General features: G+C 41.7%; 1 protein-coding gene across 8 annotated transcripts in view; it reads left to right on the top strand.

The window, feature by feature from the left end:
* The window catches only part of snx29 (sorting nexin 29), an 880,052-nt gene that overhangs the window by 381,033 nt on the left and 474,977 nt on the right, over window positions 1-24,042 (top strand). For all 8 annotated transcript variants that reach the window (XR_015079957.1, XM_086000767.1, XM_086000763.1 and 5 more), the window contains one exon: window positions 2,887-2,993. Coding sequence is in view for 7 of the 8 variants with exons in the window: in XM_086000767.1 (XP_085856893.1) it covers window positions 2,887-2,993 (107 nt within the window). In the remaining variant the exon portion in view is untranslated. The remainder of the gene's footprint in view (window positions 1-2,886; window positions 2,994-24,042) is intronic.

Below are 24,042 nucleotides of genomic sequence, written 5' to 3'. Positions count from 1 at the left end.
GTTGAAAAGCTGTGCGATGTGTCTGAGGTGTGAGTAGTCCCTGTGAAGATGCAATAGTGTGGGGTGTGTGAATATCAGCGTTGTGTTAGATGGTGGATGAAGTGTGTTGAGGTTGTGATGGTGGTGGTGCAGTTATTGAGAAGTGTGTTTGAGATGGGATCTTACCTTGACCACTCGTGTCAAGTCATTACATTTGTTGTGGTACTGGAGCCATGTCCTCGGGCCAGGTCTCCGGGCTGTCACCTCTTGGGCGATCTCCTCCCACATGCGCGGCTTCAACAACCTCTATTGCCTCCTTCCACCCTGCGGGTAGAGAACATTCCTCCTCCCCCCATACCTTCTCCACCAGGACCTCCAGTGCCACATCGGAGAACCTGGGTGCCCTCTCTCTAGCTCCTGGAGACATCCTTCCATGTTGGCTTCTTTGCCAGCCAGCACACTCCACACCTTCAGTGGAAGTGGGTGATTGCAGGCTACATATACAGCTCCAGGAAAATTGCATCTAATCAGCGCTTGAGTGCTAAACCTGCAGATGTCAGTTTCAGCACCTGCAGGCATGTTTAAATCGTGATAATTTTCAATTAGTCCGAAAATTGCATGCTGAGTCCAGACTTTCAAACAGGTGTTTCTTATCAGCACAGCATTTATTTAGCGCCTGTTTTCACCCTTTGGCCAAAATAACCCCCAAGACTGGCTGCTAGAAAGACACATTTTTAGCGATTTGGGCACTTGGCGGTAGTAGCACAATATCAAAAGATCTCTGTGGAACCTGTGTCAAACAGAAGGGGGAAGTAATAGATTGATGCACAGACCCTACCATATACTTTCCTGCAATCTTGTTTAATTATCCCAAAATAGAGTACGTTATTTCCTAATTAACTTGTTATATTGGACACGAAGGGAATCCAGCGATATGGGAATAGGGCAGAAAGTGGAATGAGGTGGAAGATCTGCCATGATCTTATTGAATGGCGGAGCAGGCTCAAGAGGGTGTATGGCCTACTCCTGCTCCTATTTCTTATGTTCTTGTATTGTTAATTCTGTTGTGTGAATGTCCTGGGACCACAAGGACATGGAGCACTCTGATATTTGTTGTTGGGAAAATGACTGGTTAAAAACAGAATGAATTCCTACATAATATTGTTTATGCTATAATTACAGATACTGATTTATACAAATGCTGTTCGTGCAGTTTCACAAGTGAATTTGTGAGAACAAATTAAATGTTATTTTTAATCATAACCTTCTCATCTGATTGCCAACTGCAGTCCTTGTCACACCTATCTAATATTGAATGATATTTTGAGAAAAAATCTGCAGATTGCACATTAGGATACTTCAACAATGAATTTAAATTGGAGGTTTTATTACTTTTGTGTGCCAGAGTTTAAATCTTTAAGTCTTCTGTTATTACTTGCATGTCATTTGAATGAGGCGGTGTGTTAAATGTTGCTTTAAGCTAATTAACGCAGTTCATATAATTCAACACACCTTACGGACACACTGAATCAGGATCTATTAGTCATTTGGTGGCACCTTGAAGTACTAAATATCTTCTTGAGGTGCCCTTAGATTGGGAGGGCTCTGAGGTTTGCGCACATGTTGAAGCACACCAGGAAATTTGACTGTATAGTGGAGAGCTGGCCTTGGCCAATCTGGCGCAAGCTTACCAGTGAGCAACCTTGAAGGCAATGCACTGGGTTTGGGTCCATTCGGATTTGAATGATCATCTCAAAAAAAATAGCTGGTATCAAACTACAAAAATATTGAAAAGTGGGTAAATTCGAAATACAGTGGTCCAGAATTTGCGGTCGGAGGCGTACCTCCAGAGTATGTCTTCAACCCGCGGGTCCGGGGCCTGCAGGCGGTTTGGAAGCGTCCCTGGGATCACGTGGGCCAGGTAGTCCAATCAGAAAGGAGGATTCCTAATATGCTTATGGGGATTCCATTTACGAACGGAATCCCCAGGAGCATATTAGGAATTCCCAAATAATTAAATAATTTATACAGCTGGAATAAAACTAAATGTTCCCATTTCAAATTTAATTAAATGTCCCTTCAATAAATCATATGCAATAAAAACATAATTTTTTGAAATGATTTTAAACATTTTAATCTGGGCTAAAATTTGCATAAACGAATTTTAATTACGCATGATTTTTTATTTTAAAATTTTTAATTTTAGATTTATATTAATCCCTACACTGGTGAAAGCAGGCCTTATGACTGCTTTTACCAGACGTAAGGGTTTCATGGGCATTTGCTGGGCAGTAATTGGGCAAATAGCCCAACTCTGCTCCAGAGAAAGTATTTTTTGAGTCCGTGGGTGCGGTAGATCTGTCAAGGTGAACATTGGCAGATCGTAAGTTCCGGGTTTTCGCGTATGCGCAAACCTGAAACTTGCAGGGCCTTTTAGAAGGCTCAGGACGGCGTATACTGTCCTCAGCACCGCAAAATCCGGGCCATTGAAACGTTAGTGATACTGAATTACCCACTAGCCACATTGTAAATGATGCAAATAAATGTTTGTGTTTGGATATTTTCTGTGTTTTTGTATTGTATGTTTCCAAGTTTCCCACCGATAGTGATCTGTTATTGGCAACAGCAAAATTAATTCATCCTTTCTAATCTTGTATGGCTTTTAGTACACGTGTCTTTGAAATGTTGCATCAAAGGAATAAAGCTAAGCCAATTGTTTAGAGTTTTAAAAATAATCTATTCGTGCCTAAAGGACAATGGTTAAACGTATAGTAATAATCTTGGTAATTGGAATGATGTTTAAATATGTAATAATATTTCATCATTACAAACTACAGGTCTCTTTGCACAAAATAACACACATAGCTGCATGATTTTAAATTTGTCTTACTATCTGGTCTCATTTAGTTCTTCCAAACCTGAGGAGTGGTGATGCAGATCTTATGATCCCAGAACCTAAACCTGTGGTCGATAATGATGAGCTGGCTAACACTTATGAACGGAAGCTAATAGAGGTAAGAAAAATACTTAGTCTTGTGTCTCTTTAGTTTATTTAGGCATTTAAATTTGAGGGTAAGCTGCCTTTTTTTTAATGAATTTCCTGATCTTCCTAACAGCTTGTCAGCTGTAAACAAGAGCGCAGGTGACTAACACTTCGGACATGCACAAATGGGGTGTGAAGTGGTAGCTGGGAGTGGTTGAGAGCAACCCTGGGGTGACATTCACTCTTATTTTTTCCGACTTTCCTTGAGTCAAATTCAACACTTCCTCAGCTATACGTCTAAGATTAGGAACTGAAAGCTGTGGAGGATTCCAACTACATCCCACTATTCTGTGTCATTGTTCATAGTAGCACCACAACTCCGCACAAGTGCGCCTTCCTTGGGAGTTAACAGTTTATGTTTCAGAACACTTATACATTAAACTATTGTATCAACAGCATTTAATACTATAATGTCTATAAAATGACACATGGTGCTAGTGATGCTATAGCAAAGGGCGTTCCTTCCCTCCCCCACCATAAACATCTGTGAGGCATGTGCCGGTTGGAGGAAGTTATGTTACGGCCGCCCCCTAAGTGCTAACAGAGGAAATCTATAATGCCAGCATAAATCATGAAGAAAAGGAGATGTGGAAAATGCCGCCAAAGCAGGCATATGTGGGCCTTGCTGGGGGTGGGGGAGAGGTCAGAGGCTTCACATATCCAATCAAATAGCTCAAACAATTCAACATACTCCATAGATACACCGAATCAGGATCTATTAGTTATTTGGTGGCATCTTGAAGTACTAAATATCTTCTTAAGGTGCCCTTAGGTTGGGAGGGCTCTGGTTTGCTCCCATGTTGAACCACACCAAGAAACCTGGCCGCATAGTGGGGAACTTGCCTTGGCCAATGGGTCACAGGGTGGATAAAATGGCCAGAAATTATAAATCAAAAAATACGAGGATGAAATAAATACATAAGACAATTAATAAAGCGGCATGAATCATTCCAAAAGAAGCTGCCAGGTAAAAATAGAACCTGAACATTCATGTGCAAACTTTGGGGTTGCGGGTTGTGCTTGTATGATGGAAGGCTAAGAGAAGGGTGAGAAAGCTGAGCAGAAAGTAGCACAATGCAGAAAGCAACTGAAACTCAATCCCCAGGCTCCTGAGAGAAGAACAGGCATGTGGAGGGTGACATGGTTGCAAATTTCAAACATAGAAAAGACAACTTTATGGAAAGAACTTTTAAGATTTCCATCTGAATTTTGGCATCATTTTCTACGTTTACTGAGTTAGAAACATTATTTTTAGCACTGTATCATTGCATAACTAATATGCAAGATGGTGGCTGGAAACATTTCCAAAACATATTTTGAGATTTTGTTGTTCCTCGTCTACTACTCGGTCGTTGGTCATTTTTTTTGGCTGTTTGTCAGATCTTGATTGATAACTTTCCTGTTTGCTGCTTGCTGGTTGTTTATTCGTACCTTTCCTAATTTAGTAGTAAATGAGGCAATTGGCATCTTCCAGTTAATTGTGAAGTTACTGTTTTATGCAATTGATATTTAAGCTAACCAGGTGAGAGTGTGGTAGATGCTTGGCTTTTGTGACATTTACATAGTGTGATAGATAATTTGTCACATCCTATAGGTGCATAGGTGCCATTTGACACGGCGATGGAAAAAGATTAAACTTTCTGATAATATAGTAAATAAAGCATGGACTTTTACTTATGTTGAACATGTTTTGAAATTTTTTTCTTAACCTGTAAAATGTGATTTGAGTTCTTTCTTGGGAGATTCACTGTTGGAACTTGTATATTTCACTGCCAATTTTCTCGCTATCTTGTCTTTTGGATGAGGTGTTAAACAAATGATCTGTCTGTCTTTAACAATGGTTCAGGTGAATGTTTAAGATCCCATGGCACTTTTCAAAGAAGAGCAGGGAGTTCCCTCAGTGTCCTGGCCAACATTGGCCCTAAATCAATGCCACACAAAAAAACGATAAACTGATTAATCATTTCATTACTGGTCATTGCTGGGGTACAGAATGGTTCCCACATCAGTTGTTAGTTTAGTAAGGTCTAATGGAAGTTCAATATTTTTGTCCAGAAAATTGAAGTTCTGAATCTGTGTAAATACGTTTTTTGATGTGGTAAGAGTTATATAAGTGTTAACCTTGTTGACTTTTGACAATTTTGTATGATCTATTTTCTTATGTATTCAGTTGCATATATTGCATCCATCAATTACATCTTTATCAAGACTCAGTCACAATGGCAGTTAAACATGAAAATAGTCTTTTTAGCTCATTTGTAATCATCTGCCATTTTATCAACTTTAGTGATATTGTCAATAGTTTCCGAGCTGGAATTCATAAACATTTAGGCCTAGAAATTGGGTTCTGGTCTTGCCAGGGCTGTAGCGCCAGAAAGTTTGCGCCAGCGGTAATGCGGCAGCGCCCGACGAAAATTCGGGTGCGCCGGGCCCAGACGGCGGCGGGCGCTAAAACCCTCCTTTAGCGCCTCAAAACGGGCGTGAACTTGGGTTTCCCGGCGCTAATCCCCCGCTGCGGCACCCGATGCGGTGCGGCAGGCGGGGGAACTGCAGGCCTCCTCCTCCTGTTAAGGAGGAGCTGCCTGCAGCCGACAACTGTCCGGCGGATTGACCCGACATCTGAGCCCGGCACCTCGGGGAAGTGCCGGGCTCGCATGAGACACTGATCAGGGCCGCGGGGGGGGAATGCAGGAGTCCGGGAAGGGAGGTGCGGGCAGGCGGCCGCCGGGAACGCGGCCGGCCGCCGCTCCACCTTTATGCGCCGGCGCACACTGGGGGAAGACTCTGTTGCCAGAGTCTTAGTTGCGCCTGCCACGGGCGAGGCGGGCGCAACTGAATTTCGGCTTGGGGCCGGGTTACCACGGCAACCGGGACGCTGCGCACACCGATGACGTCATCGGTGCCGGCGCAGCGCTACCGGTCTACCGCCGTGGAAGGGCCCCAGGCAATTTAGGAACCGGCGCCAATTGCAGCGCTAGGCCCTCTAGCGCCGCAAAATCGGTGCTAAGGGCACTGAATTTCTAGGCCTTAGGATGCATTGCAATTTTTACCAGCTAAAGGACTTCTTACAAAAAAAACCTTGGTATAGCAAGGTAATAATCTCATCAAGAGCAGGACTGGACTTTCAGGCATTTATCTACAAAGCTTTTGTACATAGTAATGTAGATGTTCGCAAATGTAGATGTTCGCAAAGATGTCACTAGGAAGAGGTGGTGTGAACATTTTCTAGGAGAGAATTAAGATATTTAGTTATTCCAACTATATACAAGTAAACATCAGCATAAGCTGATGAGATGAAAGTTGAAATGTGTTTAGTTTACCCCAACCAAATAGTTGTTGAAAAGATTAGCAGAACTCCATCTATATTCTTTACCAAACAATTGCTTTATGTATTTATAGCAAAACTGTGACCACACAACCGTCAAAATGACATTGATGCATTGCAGGCGGTTCAGAGATGAATCATTTAGTAATTTAAGTACATGAGGGAGAAAGGAATAGATGGATATGTTGATAGGGTGAGATGAAGTGAGGCGGCAGGAGGCGCGGTGTGGAGAATTAACACTGGCGTAGAGCTGTTGGGCCGAATGTCCTGTTTCTGTGCTGTAATTCTAAGTTATGAACAGAGAATCTCAGAATTTAAGTTATTTTAATTAGAGAGAAGATGGAAGCCAAATTGGTGAGTAAATAACAGCTTGGCTCTGATTGTTATCTTGTGAGAATTTGTCATTTACAGTAGATTCCAGGAACAAAGCCAGTATTAGTTGTAGGTATACTGATCTATAGTTATTGGAGTACTCCAAAGTGTAACTTCTCATTTAATGTGCTGAACAGTTGAATTTTTCAGGTAGTTTTTTTCAGTCTTAAAACAATTACGGTGGGTTCTCTAGGGAGAATATTATTTCTGTGATCTTCCAAACAAAAACGGTTAAGTTGGTCTGTGAAAGGGGGGTGTCATGTTCTCTTGCTGCTTGTACATAATTTATTTTTAATTAAAAATCTAAGTTGAAGAGAGAATGTGAAGGTCCACTTGAGGAATCAAGTGATTTAATTCTGTGCTGCACGGTTTGCCTGGATTACAAAAGTGAAGTTCTGTTTGTTTTTTGTGTGAATGTATGATTGTTAAAAAATGCTCATATGCTGGTTTGCTTTTAACCTGTATTATGTGTTAGAAGTAGGATAAACAGACTGCCTCTAATAACTGATGGTGATTTATGGTCAAGCCTGATCCTGAGAGGAATGTGTACAGCAAAGGAATAAAACACTGAGATTCCATTTCACCACACTGGTGTGTCCTAACACCTCACTTGTGGACTCCAACAGAGATGTTTTACTCCAGAATTAATCCACAGTTTAAAAATAGAACAAAAATAATTCCTCTGCAGAATCCCCGTTCCTATGCCTCACATGAGAGAGCTGTGTGTGGTTTCTCATTACAAAGTCAGTAAATGTTCTGGTTTTTAGAGATACAATTTTGTGTTTCATGGCATTTTGTCATTTATCATCGACAGCAATTTAATGTAGAGCCGCAGTAGTGACATTATATTGATCCGTGTCTCTTGCCAATATAAAATTAACAAAAATTGCTGTTTGACATAGCATGATGGAAGACTAATTGAGATAGAGCTAGTATTAGGCAACCAGTGAAGTAGCAGACTTTACCTGTTACATAAGACCTCACCCCTGGACTCAGAAGAAAACAAGAATAAAAAGTCACTGAACAGCTTTGAAATGTGACCTAGTGAACCTTTATACACCCTAAATGTGATGGGAAAAATTAAACCTTAATTAAAACTGTCCAGGTCCATTTTTTATTCAACAATTTATATTAACAATTTAGATTTTGGAATCAAAAACGCAATTTCTAAATTTGTGGATGACACCAAATTAAGGGGGCGGTGGGGGAGGGGTGGGGGTGGTGGGGTGGCGGGGATAGTCAATACCGAGGAGGACTGCAACAAATTACAAAAAGACATTAATAAACTTGCAGAATGGGCGTTTAATTGGCAAATAAATTTCAACACAGATAAGTGTGAGGTATTACATTTTGCTAAGAAAAATAAGGAAATCACATATTACTTAGAAAATAAGAATCTAAATTGTGCAGCGGAGCAAAGGGATCTGGGAGTACAAATACACAAATCACTAAAAGTAGCGACGCAGGTTAATAAGGCCATAAAAAAGCAAACCAAGCACTAGGGTTTATTTCTAGAGGGATAGAATTGAAAAGTAGAGAAGTTATGCTAAACTTTTATCGAACCCTGGTTCGACCACACGTGGAGTACTGTGTACAGTTTTGGTCGCCATATTATAAAAAGGATATAGATGCACTGGAGAGGGTGCAAAAAAGATTTACAAGGGTCATATCAGAAATGCGAAGTTCTACCTATCAGGAAAGGATGAACAGGCTGGGTCTCTTTCGCTCTTGAAAAGAGAAGACTGAGTGGTGACCTAATAGAGGTCTTAAAAATTACGAAAGGTTTTGATAGAGTGGATAGAGAGAATGTTTCCATTGTGGGGAAGTTAAAACTAGAGGCCATCAATATAAGATAGTCACCAAGAAATCAAATAGGGAATTCAGAAGAAACTTCTTTACCCAGAGTTGTAAGAATGTGGAACTCGCTACCACAGGGAGTAGTTCAAGCAAATAGTAAAGATGCATTTAAGGGGAGGCTAATAAGCAGATGAGGGAGAAGGGAATGGAAGGTTATGCTGATAGTTAGATGAGAAAGGATGGGAGGAGGCTTGAATGCAAAATAAAAGCTGTCATGGACTGGTTGGCCTGAATGGCCTGTTTCTGTGCTGCATATTCTATGTAATTCTTTGTAATACATGTCACTCGACGCTATTGCAGACAGTGGTATCCAGGAATATGGAGACGGTAGTCCAGTGAGCTTTTTTAGTTCTTTCTAACGAAGAAAAATGTAATGTAGAATGAAATAACAAATGAATCTCTATCTTGCCCCCTCTTATTGCACCAAAAAATTGTAATTCTATTTTAGACCTTTAAAGTTGCCAGAATTAGACAGAATTGTTATGTGTATTTGGAGTATATTTTTTGGATGTGATTTCTTGCCAGTTATGCAAGTTTGATTTTCTTGCCTTTGAGTATAATGGAGAACTGTAGTTCCCTTTCTGTGTTTGCATTGAAGCACTGGAGTGTTTGGGCTGGATTTTCATTCAGGAGTCGGGTAGGAGGCGGGACTACAACTTTCGGGGTTGTAGTCCCGCCTCCATCGAGATGTGGGCAATCCACGCGATTTTAACTTGATTGACCTGGGTGGGCTCAGCAGGCCAATCAAGGGCCACCCAACAACAGGTGGCTTCACAGACTGAAATTTCATCTGTCAAGAGGTTTTGACAGATGAAATATCAGCGTTTCACAGCTGTTTGAAGCTGTCAAACACTGACAGTCTTACTTCTAATCTGAGTCCTTCTCCACAGACTCAGTTAGAAATCTCTCCTGCACAGAAAGCTGCAGGCTGTCACTTTTGACAGTTCGCAGCCATTCTGTTTTCTGTGCCGGTGAGATGAGGGACTCCCGAGACCTAAAGGAAGGGAGGCTGAAAAGGTAAGAAAAGGTCATTTAAACTTCTTTAAACACTTTAGACACACCAAACACACTTACCTTTGCACTCATGCACACATCACTCACCTGAACACCGACATCTCGACCCCTCCAAGCCCTTCATCCCGACGGTCCGCCTCCTCTAACTTGGAGTGGTTTGGAGCCGTCGGGAATCCCACACTTCAACCTTAAAAATAGGGATTAGGCTAAAAACTGCCTGTTAACTACCTGTTAACAGGCAGTTAATTGGCACTAATTCCTTCCCGCCTCGGGTAGGCGGGTCCCAGTGTGGGGCGGGTACCCGCCTCCTTTGAAACTGGCATGGTGCGGGATGGGGTCGGGACCCCTGATTTGGGGATTTTAACCCCCCACGCGCCTCCAATCCCAACTCCACGGCCCAATGAAAATCCTGCCCTTTTTCTCTTGTAAAGTTTTCATATCAACTGTTAACACAAATTCGCCTTTTAATTTGATCCAGCTTAATGAAAATGGGAGTACAATCCAGAACCTGATGTCATGGCAGGGAATTGTTTTTTACTGGAGTGCTTGTGTTTCACATTATAGATGGAATGCAAATGTTAGAATTGGAGCAAATATATTTCCACATGCTAAGGTGTCCAAATTAGCCCTTATCCTGTTACTCGAAGACGATGCATGCACTTCCTGTCCGCAACCGTTATTTTCAGTTATCACAATTTAGGTAATGCTTCTTTATCAACATTTAACATTGAAACTGCCTTTGTTACCACTTCATAAAGGAATTTCCCTATGTAAATCATTGCTTGTCAAGGTTGGTTGATGAACAAAATGAATCACTCAAAATGCTTTCTGAAAAAAAAATTGCCTCCATTTTTTCCTCAGTAACTGAAATTAGTAATGTCCAAAATAAGGTTTATATTTTGACCATAACATCATTAAACTTAGCCATTTAATTTTTTGTATATTTTAACACCTTCATTAAGTTTTTATTTGAACACTTTAGCGTCTCCTAAAAGACTGGACATGAACTTGGTATTTTGCTTAGAGTGGTGAGTAAAATAAAACTCAAAATCTGCATAATTGCCAGACCAGCCCCTCACCTCTCCCCCAAAATGCTCAGAAAATATATAATGTTCCACCCTGCTGCGAAGAAAGCTCACTGCCCTCTACCAGAAGAGCAATCTTTCAGGCCACATTCCTTCGTCTCCTCCCAAGTGAGCATGAATTATGGACTTCTCTGCAATGAGCAGTAAAATGTGGATTGAATCCCATCCCTATCCCCACCCTGTGTTGACTAAATTTGTGGCCTCATCTCACCCCGCCCTCCAGCCATTCACCAGTTCTGGGGTTCCTTATGATCTGGTTGAAGGCATGGTATTCCACGTGGACAAAGGATTAGCAGCAGAACCAGTAAATGACTGATAACAGACTTTGCTGCGGCAGACCTCTTCATATGGACGTATACACTGTTTCAACTACTTGATTGAGAGGTCAGAATTCTCATGTTGTACATTCTACTACAATGAGGAAGAATGTTACTTATAAACATTTACATTTATATTATGTTGCTGTGCTCAGGGGATACAATTACCTTTGGCCCAGGGAACCAGTGGTCATGGCTAACAGATTCCTTGGCTTCAGTCCCTGTGATCACTGACCACTTCCCAGAAATCAGTCAAAATGCTTTCTGAAAATGTTTGCCTTTTTTTTGAGTAACTGAAATTTTTGTTGTCCAAAATAGGGTTGAAACAAAATAACAAAAATAAATATTTCACAATAGCATGATTAAATTTACCCATTGAATTGTCCGTTGTGTCTTTTAATGTCTTCCTTAATGTTTTTTTTTGAAGGCTTCAGCCTGTCTCAAAAGCCCAGGAATTGATTGGATATTTTTACCTCACAATATTTACGAGGGCTTCCTATCATATCTGTGCATTCCGAGTATGTCCAACATTCAATCTGTGCATCAGCAGGAGTTTGAAAGGTATTAGGGTGTGCTCCCTCATCCTATGAGCATTTAAGAGTTTCTTGTTTTTTCCAAAATAATTTTAAAGAAGATGGGGACTAAATTCTTAAAACTGTTATTTCAGGGAAGCGATGAATTTGAATAAATATATCACAAATCAGCTTTTATGTTATGAATTTCTCATATGGGAATAATAACCATCACCCCCTCAATGCTCACAAACCCTTAGACAACATCCCAGGGCTCCCTGAAACCATAACTGCTCCAAAAGCTCCCAGACCTTGTGAACTCCATCCCCAGTGACTCCAGGAACCCTCTCCCAGCAATGCCAAATCGCTGCACCAGGCACAGTGTTTTAGAGCCTCTCTCTGCAGTCTTCTTGGAACTCTGGGACACCTTCCAGTGCTTTCGACCCTGGGAATACACCTGAAAGTATCGCAAGATCCTGAGACCCCCATCCAGGTACCTCCCATTCCCAAAGCCATCCTCAATGCTGATAAGCCACTGTTCCTATTAAGTCTCTGACTCACTGTGAACAACACCATGGGACATCTAGTTTTGTATATACATACTGATTTAGTAACTCATTGTGGAGGTTCTTGGGTTTTCATAGGTAGGAACCTGTTTGTAATGTAAGAATTGAGTCAGACATACTAATTGTAAATGTGTATGTGCTATCAGTGGGCTATCACATGCCACATGTTCTAACGCAAGGGCTTTATCTCTTCTGTCCATATAAGTGTAGTCCTAAAGTAGTGTTCCATACCAAGTTAGTAACTGCTTTTTTGTTTTTAACAAGCTGCTTTTGTTCACCTTTGTGCCCTGCACATTGGCACATATTGGTAATCAAAGCAAAATGGTCATAATGAGAACAACGTTGGACTGTGTGACTTAAACATGTCTTTGGCTTGAGACTGTAAAATAACGCTTCATTAAACTTGCCATTGACTGAAGACTGTTGAGAACAGATGGTACACCGGAGCCATAGATTAAGCAGGTAATTTAGGTCAGCAAAAAAATTAAAGACCATAAGTGAAAATTCTATCAGATTCGTTGCCACCTGACATTATTGCCTGCCGACACAACAGTTATCTATCTGTGGCCCTGTGTTTTTCTAGTACTGCATTTAATAGAAGTGCTCAGTCAACGCAGAAGTACGTAAAGATTCATTCGTTTATTTAAAGAACGCTATGCTGTAGTCGTGCAATCTTCCAACACACCATGTGCTATGTCATGTGAGATAATGAACTTTTAATTTCTGAGCTATGCTGTGATTTTATTTGCTCAAGTTTTCTCCACAGTTTAATTGCAAAACATTATTACATGTCTTTTAGTATTAATGTGCATCTAATACCTCAATTGTACTGCACCAAATAATCCAATATTTGAACTGTTTTTAAGTGGTATAAGCAGGTAGCAGTGTATTTCACATTGTCATTGCTCTTGAATCAGGGAAAGTCATATGTTTTGAAACGCTTACTGAAAAAACAAACATTGGTTCTGACCTTGGGTATTGTGCCCAGATCAGGCCACCAAGGCACAAGGGAGACATTCAAACTCTGCAAATATTTGATGAGAAGAGCCATGAGACTGATCCCTAGTGTCAGGTGACTGAATTATGAGGAAAGACTAATGAAATTGAGATTTTCAATCTAGAAAGGAGGTGGCTGAAAGGTTGCTGAGATGGTATGGAAAGGTTAATGACTTGATGCACTTTTCTAGATAGAGATATTTTACTATCCAGTTTAGGTAAGACTAGAAGAACTGGTAACTGCATCACAGATCAACATTAAAATAAGAATTTCAGCAGTTATTTCGTATGACATGTTTTAATTACTAAGTGGTTTTCATTCAAACTATGCGCTTTGCGACTCAGTAAAGGACTTGAATACTTCGAAATTAGTTTTTTAACAAAAATATAATTATCAAACAAACAGATTAAGCATTACAGTTTGTTTATGTGGCCAGATAAAAAACCTAAAGTCAGCTTTTTACAAATGTTTAAGAATAATTGGAAATTGCAGTGTAATTAAAGATTGTAGTGACTGGTTAAGAATCATGAACATTTTATTCAGATATTACATAGAAGTGCATTTAATAAAAAAAAATTCCAATTTGCAGTACTTTACATTAAAAAAAAATACTTTGTTCAGAAAGGTCAGATTGAAGTAGGCTGAACTTTTCAGACACAATGGGTTCTGAAAATGTTAATTAAAAAAATTGGCTAAAGTGCATCTCTGTAAGAATAAACATTTTGAGAATCCATTTGCTATAATTTTTAACTTTCATAGTACTGTACATCATTGTGACCCAGGTCCATGCACAAGTGAGAAGATTTAACCTTTATTTAGGAGACTAATTAATTTCCCGCAGTTTTTTTACTTAATATAGATAGAGCATAAAGGGGAAAGATGTCATACAAAGCTTTCAGGCTCAGTGCCTTTTATCAGCAACATGATACAGTAAATTGGTTCTTTTTCTGAATTTGTAATGATGAGACGCAGTAAAGGATGCAGTTACACACTGGCCATTTTGATTGCGTCAGTACAATTTAAAGAACATGCATGCACCAGATTACTGTCATCATTGACTCTTGTTGATATAAGTGTTCTTTGTCAAGTTGCAGATGATGCTTTTTATTATCTAAAGTCTATGAGACTTGGTTATGGCTAAATATACATGCACAATTAAACATGAATTTAAATAGTAAGGAACGTTTTAATACATGTTTCTATGTGATATATATATCTTGCATAAGGTGCACATGGGTTTTGGTTAAACTTTTGTGTCACCTTTTCCCAAGGTAAGTTGGAATATGTCAACATTTCTCATTTAATTTTTTAATGTCAACTGTTACAATGTAGTTGCAGGCTCTTGTGGAGCAAATTTCTGAGGTCTTTCTCCCAACTCATTAACCATCTTATTTTGTCCCCAAGTTAAGTAAACTCAAATTTTAAAACTGTTTAATATGTTTTTAATATTTTTTGAAAGTTTTTGTTCCATCCATACCTCCCATTCCTGTCTTCGGTCCCCTGTGGTGTGACACACATCCAGTAGAGTTGGGAAGGTCAGAAGTGTGTTGGCATTAGGACCCAGAAGAATTGATAAAGTCAGAAGGATGTGGCACATTAACATGCTCGGATTGGCTTGGTGCCAAATAATAAATCCAGGCTCGGGGGTTCGATTTGTACCCCACATGGTTATCCTGATTGTCCACGTGGTACCTCTACAATCCCTTCAGACATCTCGATTGTAAGTGTACCTTTTCGACTGCTTGCTTACTGTGCTATTGTTCATGCTGTCTTAACCGTCTTAAATATATATATTCCATGGATATTTGGGTCTCTTAATATTTGTTTTGTGGTCACGACATTGTACTTGAGCAACAGGCTCATCAGCTGTACTAATAGTGACCTAGAAAACTCCCCCCAGATGGAGGCCTCTAGCGTAGAGTGATAGACAGTCCACCATTGGGCACCTACCTTCCTTTCTTTGGTTCTACCAGGCCATTATTCCCTTACTATTTGTGGCTTTCCTGCATATACTCCCTATCTTTTCTTCTTGTGGCCTCCCACTGCTCTTCACAGTCCATCACCTGCTTCCCATGCTACCTGCTTTCTTCTCTTCACTGCTTCACACAGCCTCCCATTGCTCTTCTTGGTCCTCTGCCCTTAACAAATACAAAAAATTAAATAACTTTTCCCTTTTTCTTCAATACATGTCACAAATATTTTAACCTGAGTTTTTATATATTACCTATCAAACTTGAGAATTTATAATACAAAAATGTCTTTTTAAAAATAGAAGGAACACAGCTCGTACTCTACAAACGTACCATCACATAGTAATAACAATTGACAGAACCATTCCACAGATTTCCTCTTTGTCAGCATCACCAAATTACAACCTTTTCACTACTTCGTATACAAGTTCCTAATTCTACACTCCATGACTGAACCCTTTACCACTCACCACAATTTACAATCCATCCCCCAAATAAAACAGTTATCACAAAATTATAAACATCTTCAAGGATTTCTTTTAACATGTCAATCTTCCACTAACCTCATGTCTCCAACCACACCATATAATTTAATACTATCTACGAATAATATCTAATCACAATATATCAATAAAAGAACTATATCAAATAAAGGCATTAATCACACAATGACATATGCATAATATAGAAATTGCTACATATAAATAATATACTACATCTTAATTATATCAATGTGCAAAACAATATTAATATATACTGCATAGCAGTAATAAATGCAAAAGATACACAAAATAATATCGCTAAATGTCAGACACCAGTCACCACTCTGATCCTCAGTCTCACTGTGAACAATGCCACAGGAAATCTGCTAGTGTAATTATAAAAAAAGGTAAAATATGTGGACTTTCTGTCTCTTTCTGATATCATACTTCCTGCATCGTACTCTTTCATCAAATGGTAAAAAATCATAACTCTGTAACTATGAAGTACTCAAAAAATTAACCAATTAAATAAAGACACAAAGCTAATCAAATCACTCAAAAAAAAAAAAAAAAAGTCAAAATCCTTTCAGCTGCAATAAACCAGACTCTAACTAGGAGAAGTGACGGAACTTTTCTAGTCATAAACACAAACGGACACTAAATCAATGGAATTGTTCAAAATGGTTTTTCAAAGCTTTCCTTTGGCATTTTTTTCCTCAGCCTGCTGATTACACACAGGGTAAAATAAAATACAATTTAAATTATAACACACACAATAATAGCGACTTACCCATAAAATTGTCTGACCACTGTCTGGAATGTGTTCAACCTTTGTCCCCTGAGGTCTAACCTCTGTTGGGACGGGAGGTTGAGTTTTTGGCCCAAGCTGAACTGCCACGCCAGGTTTCCAGGCCAAACTCCTGGCCTGGCTCACCCCCATTTAAACACCTTTCTGACCTGCTGCCTCCATTTTGACATAACTGCCCCACCCATTTCTGGTTTCCTGATGGCTCATTGCTAGTTTGAAGTCGGTTTTCAATACTAGATGCACATATGTTGTATTTGCTGACTAATAGGGTGGGTGGATAATGCGGCACTATGGCAAGAATAGGTAATACAAGAGGCTGGGGCAGTTGGGTTGGGACAGTAATTCTTGGTCTCCCTTCCACTCGTGCTGCCAGAGACTAACACCTACTGACCAGAGGGTGGTGAATCTTTGGAATTCTCTACCCCACAGGGCTATGGAGGCTCAGTCGTTGAGTATATTCAAGACAGAGATCGATAGATTTTTGGATATTAAGGGAATCAAGGGATATGGGGATAGTGCAGGAAAGTGGAGTTGAGGTAGAAGATCAGCATGATCTTATTCAATGGCGGAGCAGGCTTGAGAGGCCGAATGGCCTACTCCTATTTCTTATGTTATTATGTTCTTATTATGCTGGGTCAAAAGCTTGTTTTAATCTAGATGCAGTACTGTGCATACACTTGCCAGAATATTTGGAATTGCTATTGAGGCCCACAAGTAGTGTAAATAATTGTAGGTTGTCATTCTGCCAAACGGTGCCTTTTTTTAGTCCCCTGTTACTTGTTTTCTTTCCCTAGTAATGTTCCAAATTGAATTTGTTTCTGATTTTCTCTAAATTTACCATTTTTGACCAATTTTGCCCCCTGATATTCTCCTAATTTTTTAAGTGAAAGAAATGAAACCTGAAAAACATCCCAAAAAGCCAAGTTTTTAAATCAGTAATAAAAATTGACTTAATGATCCTTACAATTATACTATGGCCAGAATTTTCTGGCGTTCGTGTGGGCGGGATTTGAGGCAGGTCGGGAGTGAAATTTGAAATAACTCGGAGCGGGTCGGGAGCCCGCAGTCATTCTGCCTCCACACGCCTTTCACTCGGGCGCGTTTGCCAGTCCACCCTCCCGCAGCTCTTTGCACCTCCAAACATACTTTCCGGCTGGCTGCTTGGAGACGAGGACTATCCACTGAAGACATGGCTCATGACACCCTTGAGGATGTCACATACTGAGGCCGAGGAGCGATATAATGAACACCATATTTCCACCAGATGTGTCATAGAGCAGATAATAGGCATGCTGAAAATGCACTTCAGATGCCTTGACACATCTGGAGGGGCCCTTCATAACGCACCAACCAGGGTCTCCAGAATCATCTTGGTCTGCTGTGCCCTGCACAATATAGCACAGCAGCAAGGACTAGCGCTGCATGAGGAGCAAGGCTCTGAGCGCACAGCCTCTTTAGAGGAGGAGCAGCAGGAGGAGGAAGAGGATGAGCATCACCTGGAAGACAAGGAGGAGGAGCAGGAGGAAGCTGAGGTCCACATGCCACCAGCACCCGAGCCAGGGATGGCCTCATGATGGCCAGAATTACTTAACATCAGGCATTACACCCACATGGCTGCCACATGCTGAGCCAGGTTCCCACCACCCCACAACACCATAAAGCATCCCTACAATGACCAAGCCATTCCTTTCACACTGGCCACCTATGCTGGAGGTAACGTTATGTCTCACCATTCATTCCAACTCGCTAAGCCACTTCCAAAGTTGCAGACAAAATTGGCCATGACAGGAAAGTGGTGAAAATAAATATTTTTATCTGTGACATCACAGTAACAGAAACTTTACTAAGGCTCTTTAGAATTCTCTGCCCCAGAGGGCTGTGGATGCTGAGGGGGGAAATTTAACTCTGGAGTCGGGTTGGAGGCGGGACTACAACTTTCGGGGTTGTAGTCCCACCTCCATCGAGATGCGGCCAATCCACGCGATTTTAACTTAATTGACCTTGTTGAGCCCGCCCAGCGGGCTCAGCAGGCCAATCAAGGGCCACCCGGCAACAGGTGACGTCACAGACTGAAATTTCATCTGTCAAGACATTTTGACAGATGAACTATCAGCGTTTCACAGCTGTTTGAAGCTGTCAAACACTGACAGTCTTACTTCTAACCTGAGTCCTTCTCCACAGACTCAGTTAGAAATCCCTCCTGCACAGAAAGCTGCAGGCTGTCACTTTTGACAGTTCGCAGCCATTCTGCTTTCTGTGCCGGTGAGATGAGGGACTCCCAAGACCTAAAGGAAGGGAGGCTGAAAAGGTAAGAGACGGTATGTAAAAATTATTTAATCACTTTAGACACACCAAACACACTTACCTTTGCACTCATGCACCCATCACTCACCTGAACAAGGACATCTCGACCCCTCCAAGCCCTTCAACCCGACGGCCCAACTCCACTAACTTGGCGTGGTTTGGAGCCGTCGGGAATCCCACACTTCAACTTCAAAAATGGGGATTAGGCTAAAAACTGCCTGTTAACTACCTGTTAACAGGCAGTTAATTGGCACTAATCCCTTCCCGCCTCAGGTAGGTGGGTCCCAGTGCGGGGCGGGTACCCGCCTCCTCTGAAACTGGCATGGAGGCGGGTTTGGGTGCAGGAAAGGGTCGGGACTCCTGATTTCGGGATTGTAACCCCCCGCACGCCTCCAAGCCCAACTCCACGGCTCAGTAAAAATCGAGTCCTGAGTGTTTGAGTATATTCAAGGCTGAGATAGATAGATTTTTGGACTCATGGGGAATCAAGGGATATGGAAATAGGGTGGGAAAGTGGAGTTGAGGTCGATGATCAGCCATGATCTTATTGAATGGCGGAGCAGGCTCGAGGGGCTGTATGGCCTACTCCTGCTCCTATATCTTATGTTCTTGCAGAGAGCTGGCACGGGCTTGATGGGCCGAATGGCCTCCTTCTGTGCTGTAACCATTCTATGATTCTTCTATGAATTTACACAAACAGTTATTAAAACACCCAAGTATTTACCCTTGTGCATCTACTTGTTTCATCTTTCTCTTGTGTGTACTTCTACGAGGTGCTACCCCTTTGGCTTCAGCAGAGGTAGAGGCAACCTCCTCACTTCGCTGCTGCAACTGCATAGATACTTTTGGCGGACGAACTCTGGGTCTTGGGAGCCTGTGAGGGCCCCACCAAAGTCTGTTCCTCCTGCGACTGTGCAGGGGCAGACTCAGCCATCGCGATCCCAGGAGGCATCTGGGGCTCTGACTGAGCGGGATGCAACGGGGAGAAGTGTGAGCGCTTTGAGAGGAGCCCCCACTTCCATGTCACTTCTCACCGTCATCCCTATCATGGTCCACCCGCACTTCCCTGCTAGCAAGGAGCTGGGGAGCACCTTGCTGCACAGCAGTGGGGTGATGAGGACCCACTTCTACATTGACATCCCTCTGAGAGAGGAGGTCTATGAGTGTCTGCTACCTATTCCCCATAGATAACCATCTATTTTCCCTAGAGGCCATGTGCTCCTGTGAGTGGCGCATTAGCTGCTCCATGTAGGTGACCATCCTATCCATGGAAGAGCCTACAGTAAACATCACCTGCAACACTGTGGTGCTCAAGTTGGAGATGGACTCCTCCATTCTCTGCACATTTGCACTTATCGCTGTCGCAAAACCTGTCAGAGCCTCCTGCACTTCTTGCTGCACCTCCAAGATTGTCCTCTTTCAGGATGGCCCCCGAGGCTCAGCGTCTGCATGCAGCTGAGCAGAGCTGGGAGTCCTGCGGCCTCCGGCGAGGTGTCTCCACTGCTGTCTCTGTCTCCACCATCTCCTCTTGTTGACTTGTGACACACCAGGTGACAACACTACTCTTATCTTGCGTGGGACCCACCGAGGTGTGTGTATCTGCGCTGGTGCTGGCTGCGCTTATGTCTGCTGACGGTGCACCCTCAGAGGCTGGAGGCCCCTCTGAGGAATTGTCTTCCTCTTCCTTCTGGACATTGGTGGTGGGGTGGAGGCGGTGCGGGGTGCTCTTGATGGACCTGTGGGACAGTTAGAAATGTCACATCAAGAATGGGTAATGATACCATTATGCACATGATGACCATTTACTGGCTGCTGACAGCAGTCCCCATATGAGTGACTGCTGTATGCCATGTGGCTGTATGAGATGTGATTCTGTCACCAGGATGCTGAGATGTCCCCCTCTCTTCGTCTCCCACCTCCAGCTGCTCTGCGACTTCTGATACTTCTGCCTCTGCAGCAGAGAGTGTGGCCAATGATGGAGGGCCACATCCGGTCCTCTCCCTCTTATTGTGGGCTCTCTTTTCCTGCAAGGAGGGAAAGAAGAGAAGGTTGAGTGAGAGTGATGGAATGAGTGTAAGGAGTGGATGGGTTACATCTTTAGAGGGAGACTATGATGGCGTGGGGTGGCAATGCCAAATGGCCTCCATGTGAATTGTTAGTTGGTATAATTGCATTAGGATGAGGGTGAGTGTGAGGGGTGGTTAGTTAGATGGGGATGTGATAATGTAGATGGAGAGAGAGGGATGAGTAAATCTTTAAAGCATGGGATGCCTGTAGTTAAAATTGTACCAATTTTCGTGAATCTTCCAGGGTGCCTTCCCATTTCCAGAAAGTTCTTGGGTCAAGGGATTTCAGTGTTAAGAAGTGGAGCACAATGCCACTTCTTGCACCTGGTATCAGCAAGCGCTTCCTAAAGTCAGGAGCGATTGAGTAGCGCTCCCTATATTCTTGTGGCTACTGTGCAAATGCGATTTCCTTTGTTCTACACAACGGCCATCCTTAGGCCTGTCTGAATGAAGTTGCCAATTTGGTGCCAAATGTGGTCAGTTTGTACTTGACTGTATACCTTCCAGGAACCAAACCGAGACTGGGCACACTGCTTGTACTCAGGGCTCTTAATGCTGGCAGAGAGATAATGTTTTATTCCATTAGGCTGAGTGGGACTCAAAGGTTGCAGCCATGAAAGAACAGTATACTAACACACTACGGCATTCTGCCCTCAATTACACCATTGTGTGAATGAATTTTCTGTTATTCCCTGGTGGTAATAAAATACTATGTGAATGTTGTCAGAAAATGTTGCATTAATGGAAGTGGCTGAAACATCTCCAAGCAACGTTTAGCTGTATCGCTTTTTAAAAGCAGAACCCCCTTTGTGAATATTATAAAATAAAAGCACTCAACTTTCTGTGCACCAGTCTTCTCTTCTTCTTAGGCAGTCCCTCGGAACCGAGGATGACTTGCTTCCACATTAAAAATGAGTTCTCAGGTGACTGATGAGTCCAATGCTGGACCTACAGTCTCTGTCACAGGTGGGGCAAACGGTGGTTGAAGGGGCGGGTGGGTGGGGTGCTTGGGTTGACGTGCGCTGCTTGCGCTTGGCTTCCGCTTGCACCCGGTGAAGAGACTCGAGGTGTTCGGCGCCTTCCCAATGCTTCTCCCCCACTTTGTGCGGTCTTGGGCCAGGGACTCCCAGGTGTCGGTGGGGATGTTGCACTTTTTCAAGGAGGTTTTGAGGGTGTCCTTGAAGCGTTTCCTCTGCCCACCATATGTGGTAGGCAGAATACAGCATTAGCAACTATGTGGCACACTCTCAAATAACACTGCCACAATTATTCATGTCTTTCCCTTTTTAGATTGAAAGCTTGGCTTTTCACTTTTCTTGATGTTTACTAATGCTGTCTAGATATTTTAGGGTTATCTCACTTACTGACATAAGTATGTTCAGTGTATGAATAGCATAAATTGTTCACCTCTTAAAGTTGTGAAATTTCCAAACATCTTGGACCCTTAAGCTGGCAGTCACAGACAGGCTGTGTTAACAGATGAATTTGTTCAGTTAATTAAAACTTGTATTGCTCTCTCAAATCTTCAGAAACATCTGCTTTTTCCCTAATATTTGGGTTTAATACAGTATTGCCGTATTTCAGTTGTAGTATTTTTTGCTTGTCTTCACTAGAGGGTCCCTTACTTAGGAAGAAAGCATCTCACTTCAAACATAATCTATAATATATAAAAAGTCTTGCGTGTAGCTCACAGTCCCCGTAAGCATTACATTTGCTTTCTGTCGCACTTCAGCTGTCAAATTGTTGATTGGCTGAAACAGCAGCAAAGCAGAATTGAGATAGGGAACGTACAAATCAAAAGTCAGGAAACTAGCTTGAAAACTACCAGTGAAAAACTTTTATGAAATTTTAAGGACATTGCACCCTGAATGACCAGTCAGAACAACCTACTAATAAAAGAAAGCACAAGGTGAACCAATTGATTCATTCAAAACACCTTTCTGAAAAAGAACATTGCCATTTTTTCTCAGTAACTGACATTGGGGTTTTTAATATAAAGTACACGTTTCATAACAATATGATCAAACTATCAAGTTGTCTTTTGTGTCCTTGAGTATCTTCATTCATATTTTTATTGGAAGGCCTCACACTCTCTTAGGCATGGACTTCATATTTTGTACAGATCTGTGACCCGGTTAGCTGAAAGCAAATCCAGCAGTCTGTGCATTTTCCAGAAGTATTCGCTGTTGAGTAAAAAATCACAGAAACTGTGCGAGATAACTTTTTCTGTATATTAACTTGAGGACACAGTTAACTATTTTCCTATCATTAAAAGTCCAAGAACGCTATATAAAAAAACTGAATTTGGCTTATTCAGTCATCGTAAATCAATAATCCTGTTAATACAGTGTGCATTATATGGCATTACAACCCCTACTGTTAGGGTACAGCATAGCCTGCCACTCGCCGTGAACAATGTCATGGAGAATTGCTAGTGAAGATTAAAAATTAAACGCTGAAGTGACACAATTTGAGTAGCACTGACTCTACTACTGCCAGTGTTTTATTCCTTGATGACACTAGTGCTGCTCTGGTATATTTCAGACCACCCCCAAAAGATGATAGTTCCTGTTGATTGCTGTGGTGCTACAGAAGCTCTCGGTAATATTGGGGAAAGGGAAGAATGCCTCTGAGACCAACGTAGCTTTAGGTTTCTTCCTCCAGTGTTTGGCATTCTCGCTTCGCAGTCCAAAGTTAAATTGTTGATGGAGAGTAGGTTTGTGATTATTTTTTGACACTATTGTGTAACCAGCACATTTTTAACAAGTGCCAGTTTGTATCTTTACTTTGCTCATCATGAGTTCGCGCTAGTTCATGGAATACTCATCCAACCCAATCTTGCCGAAGGACTACGTACAGTTTTCACAGTTATGACCATCTCCTGATATTTGATTCCATGAAGGGAAAAAATAACTACAAACCTTCAAGAAGAGGTTTGTGGGTGGCGTTTTGAGCCCTTGAGCCCTAAAGGTGATCAAGTGAAGACTGCAGAAGCTAGCAGTCTAATATTGCAATCTGCATTACTCAACTCTGATTTTATTTCACAGATGAAATTCCTTGGTTCCAAAGGACTGAAATTATATTGTTCCATAGAATATTTCACTAGTTTGGCCCCAGCTGGAGTATTGTGTCCAATTCTGGGCACCACACTTTAGGAAGGCCATGAAGACTTTGGGGAAGGTACAGAAAAGATTTACTAGAATGATTCCAGGGATGAGGGAATATAGTTGCGTGGATAGACTAGTGAATCTGGGGTTGTCTTCCTTGATGCAGAGAAGGCTAAGAGGAGCTTTGATAGAGGTGTTTAAAATCATGAAGGACTTAGATAGAGTAAATAAAGAGAAA

Source organism: Somniosus microcephalus, chromosome 11, assembly GCF_052327205.1.
Source record: "Somniosus microcephalus isolate GS21.2 chromosome 11, FLI_Smic_1.0, whole genome shotgun sequence".
Classification (NCBI taxonomy): domain Eukaryota; kingdom Metazoa; phylum Chordata; class Chondrichthyes; order Squaliformes; family Somniosidae; genus Somniosus; species Somniosus microcephalus.
The sequence above is the reverse complement of the archived record's forward strand: the minus strand, read 5'-3'. Positions and strand labels throughout refer to the sequence as shown.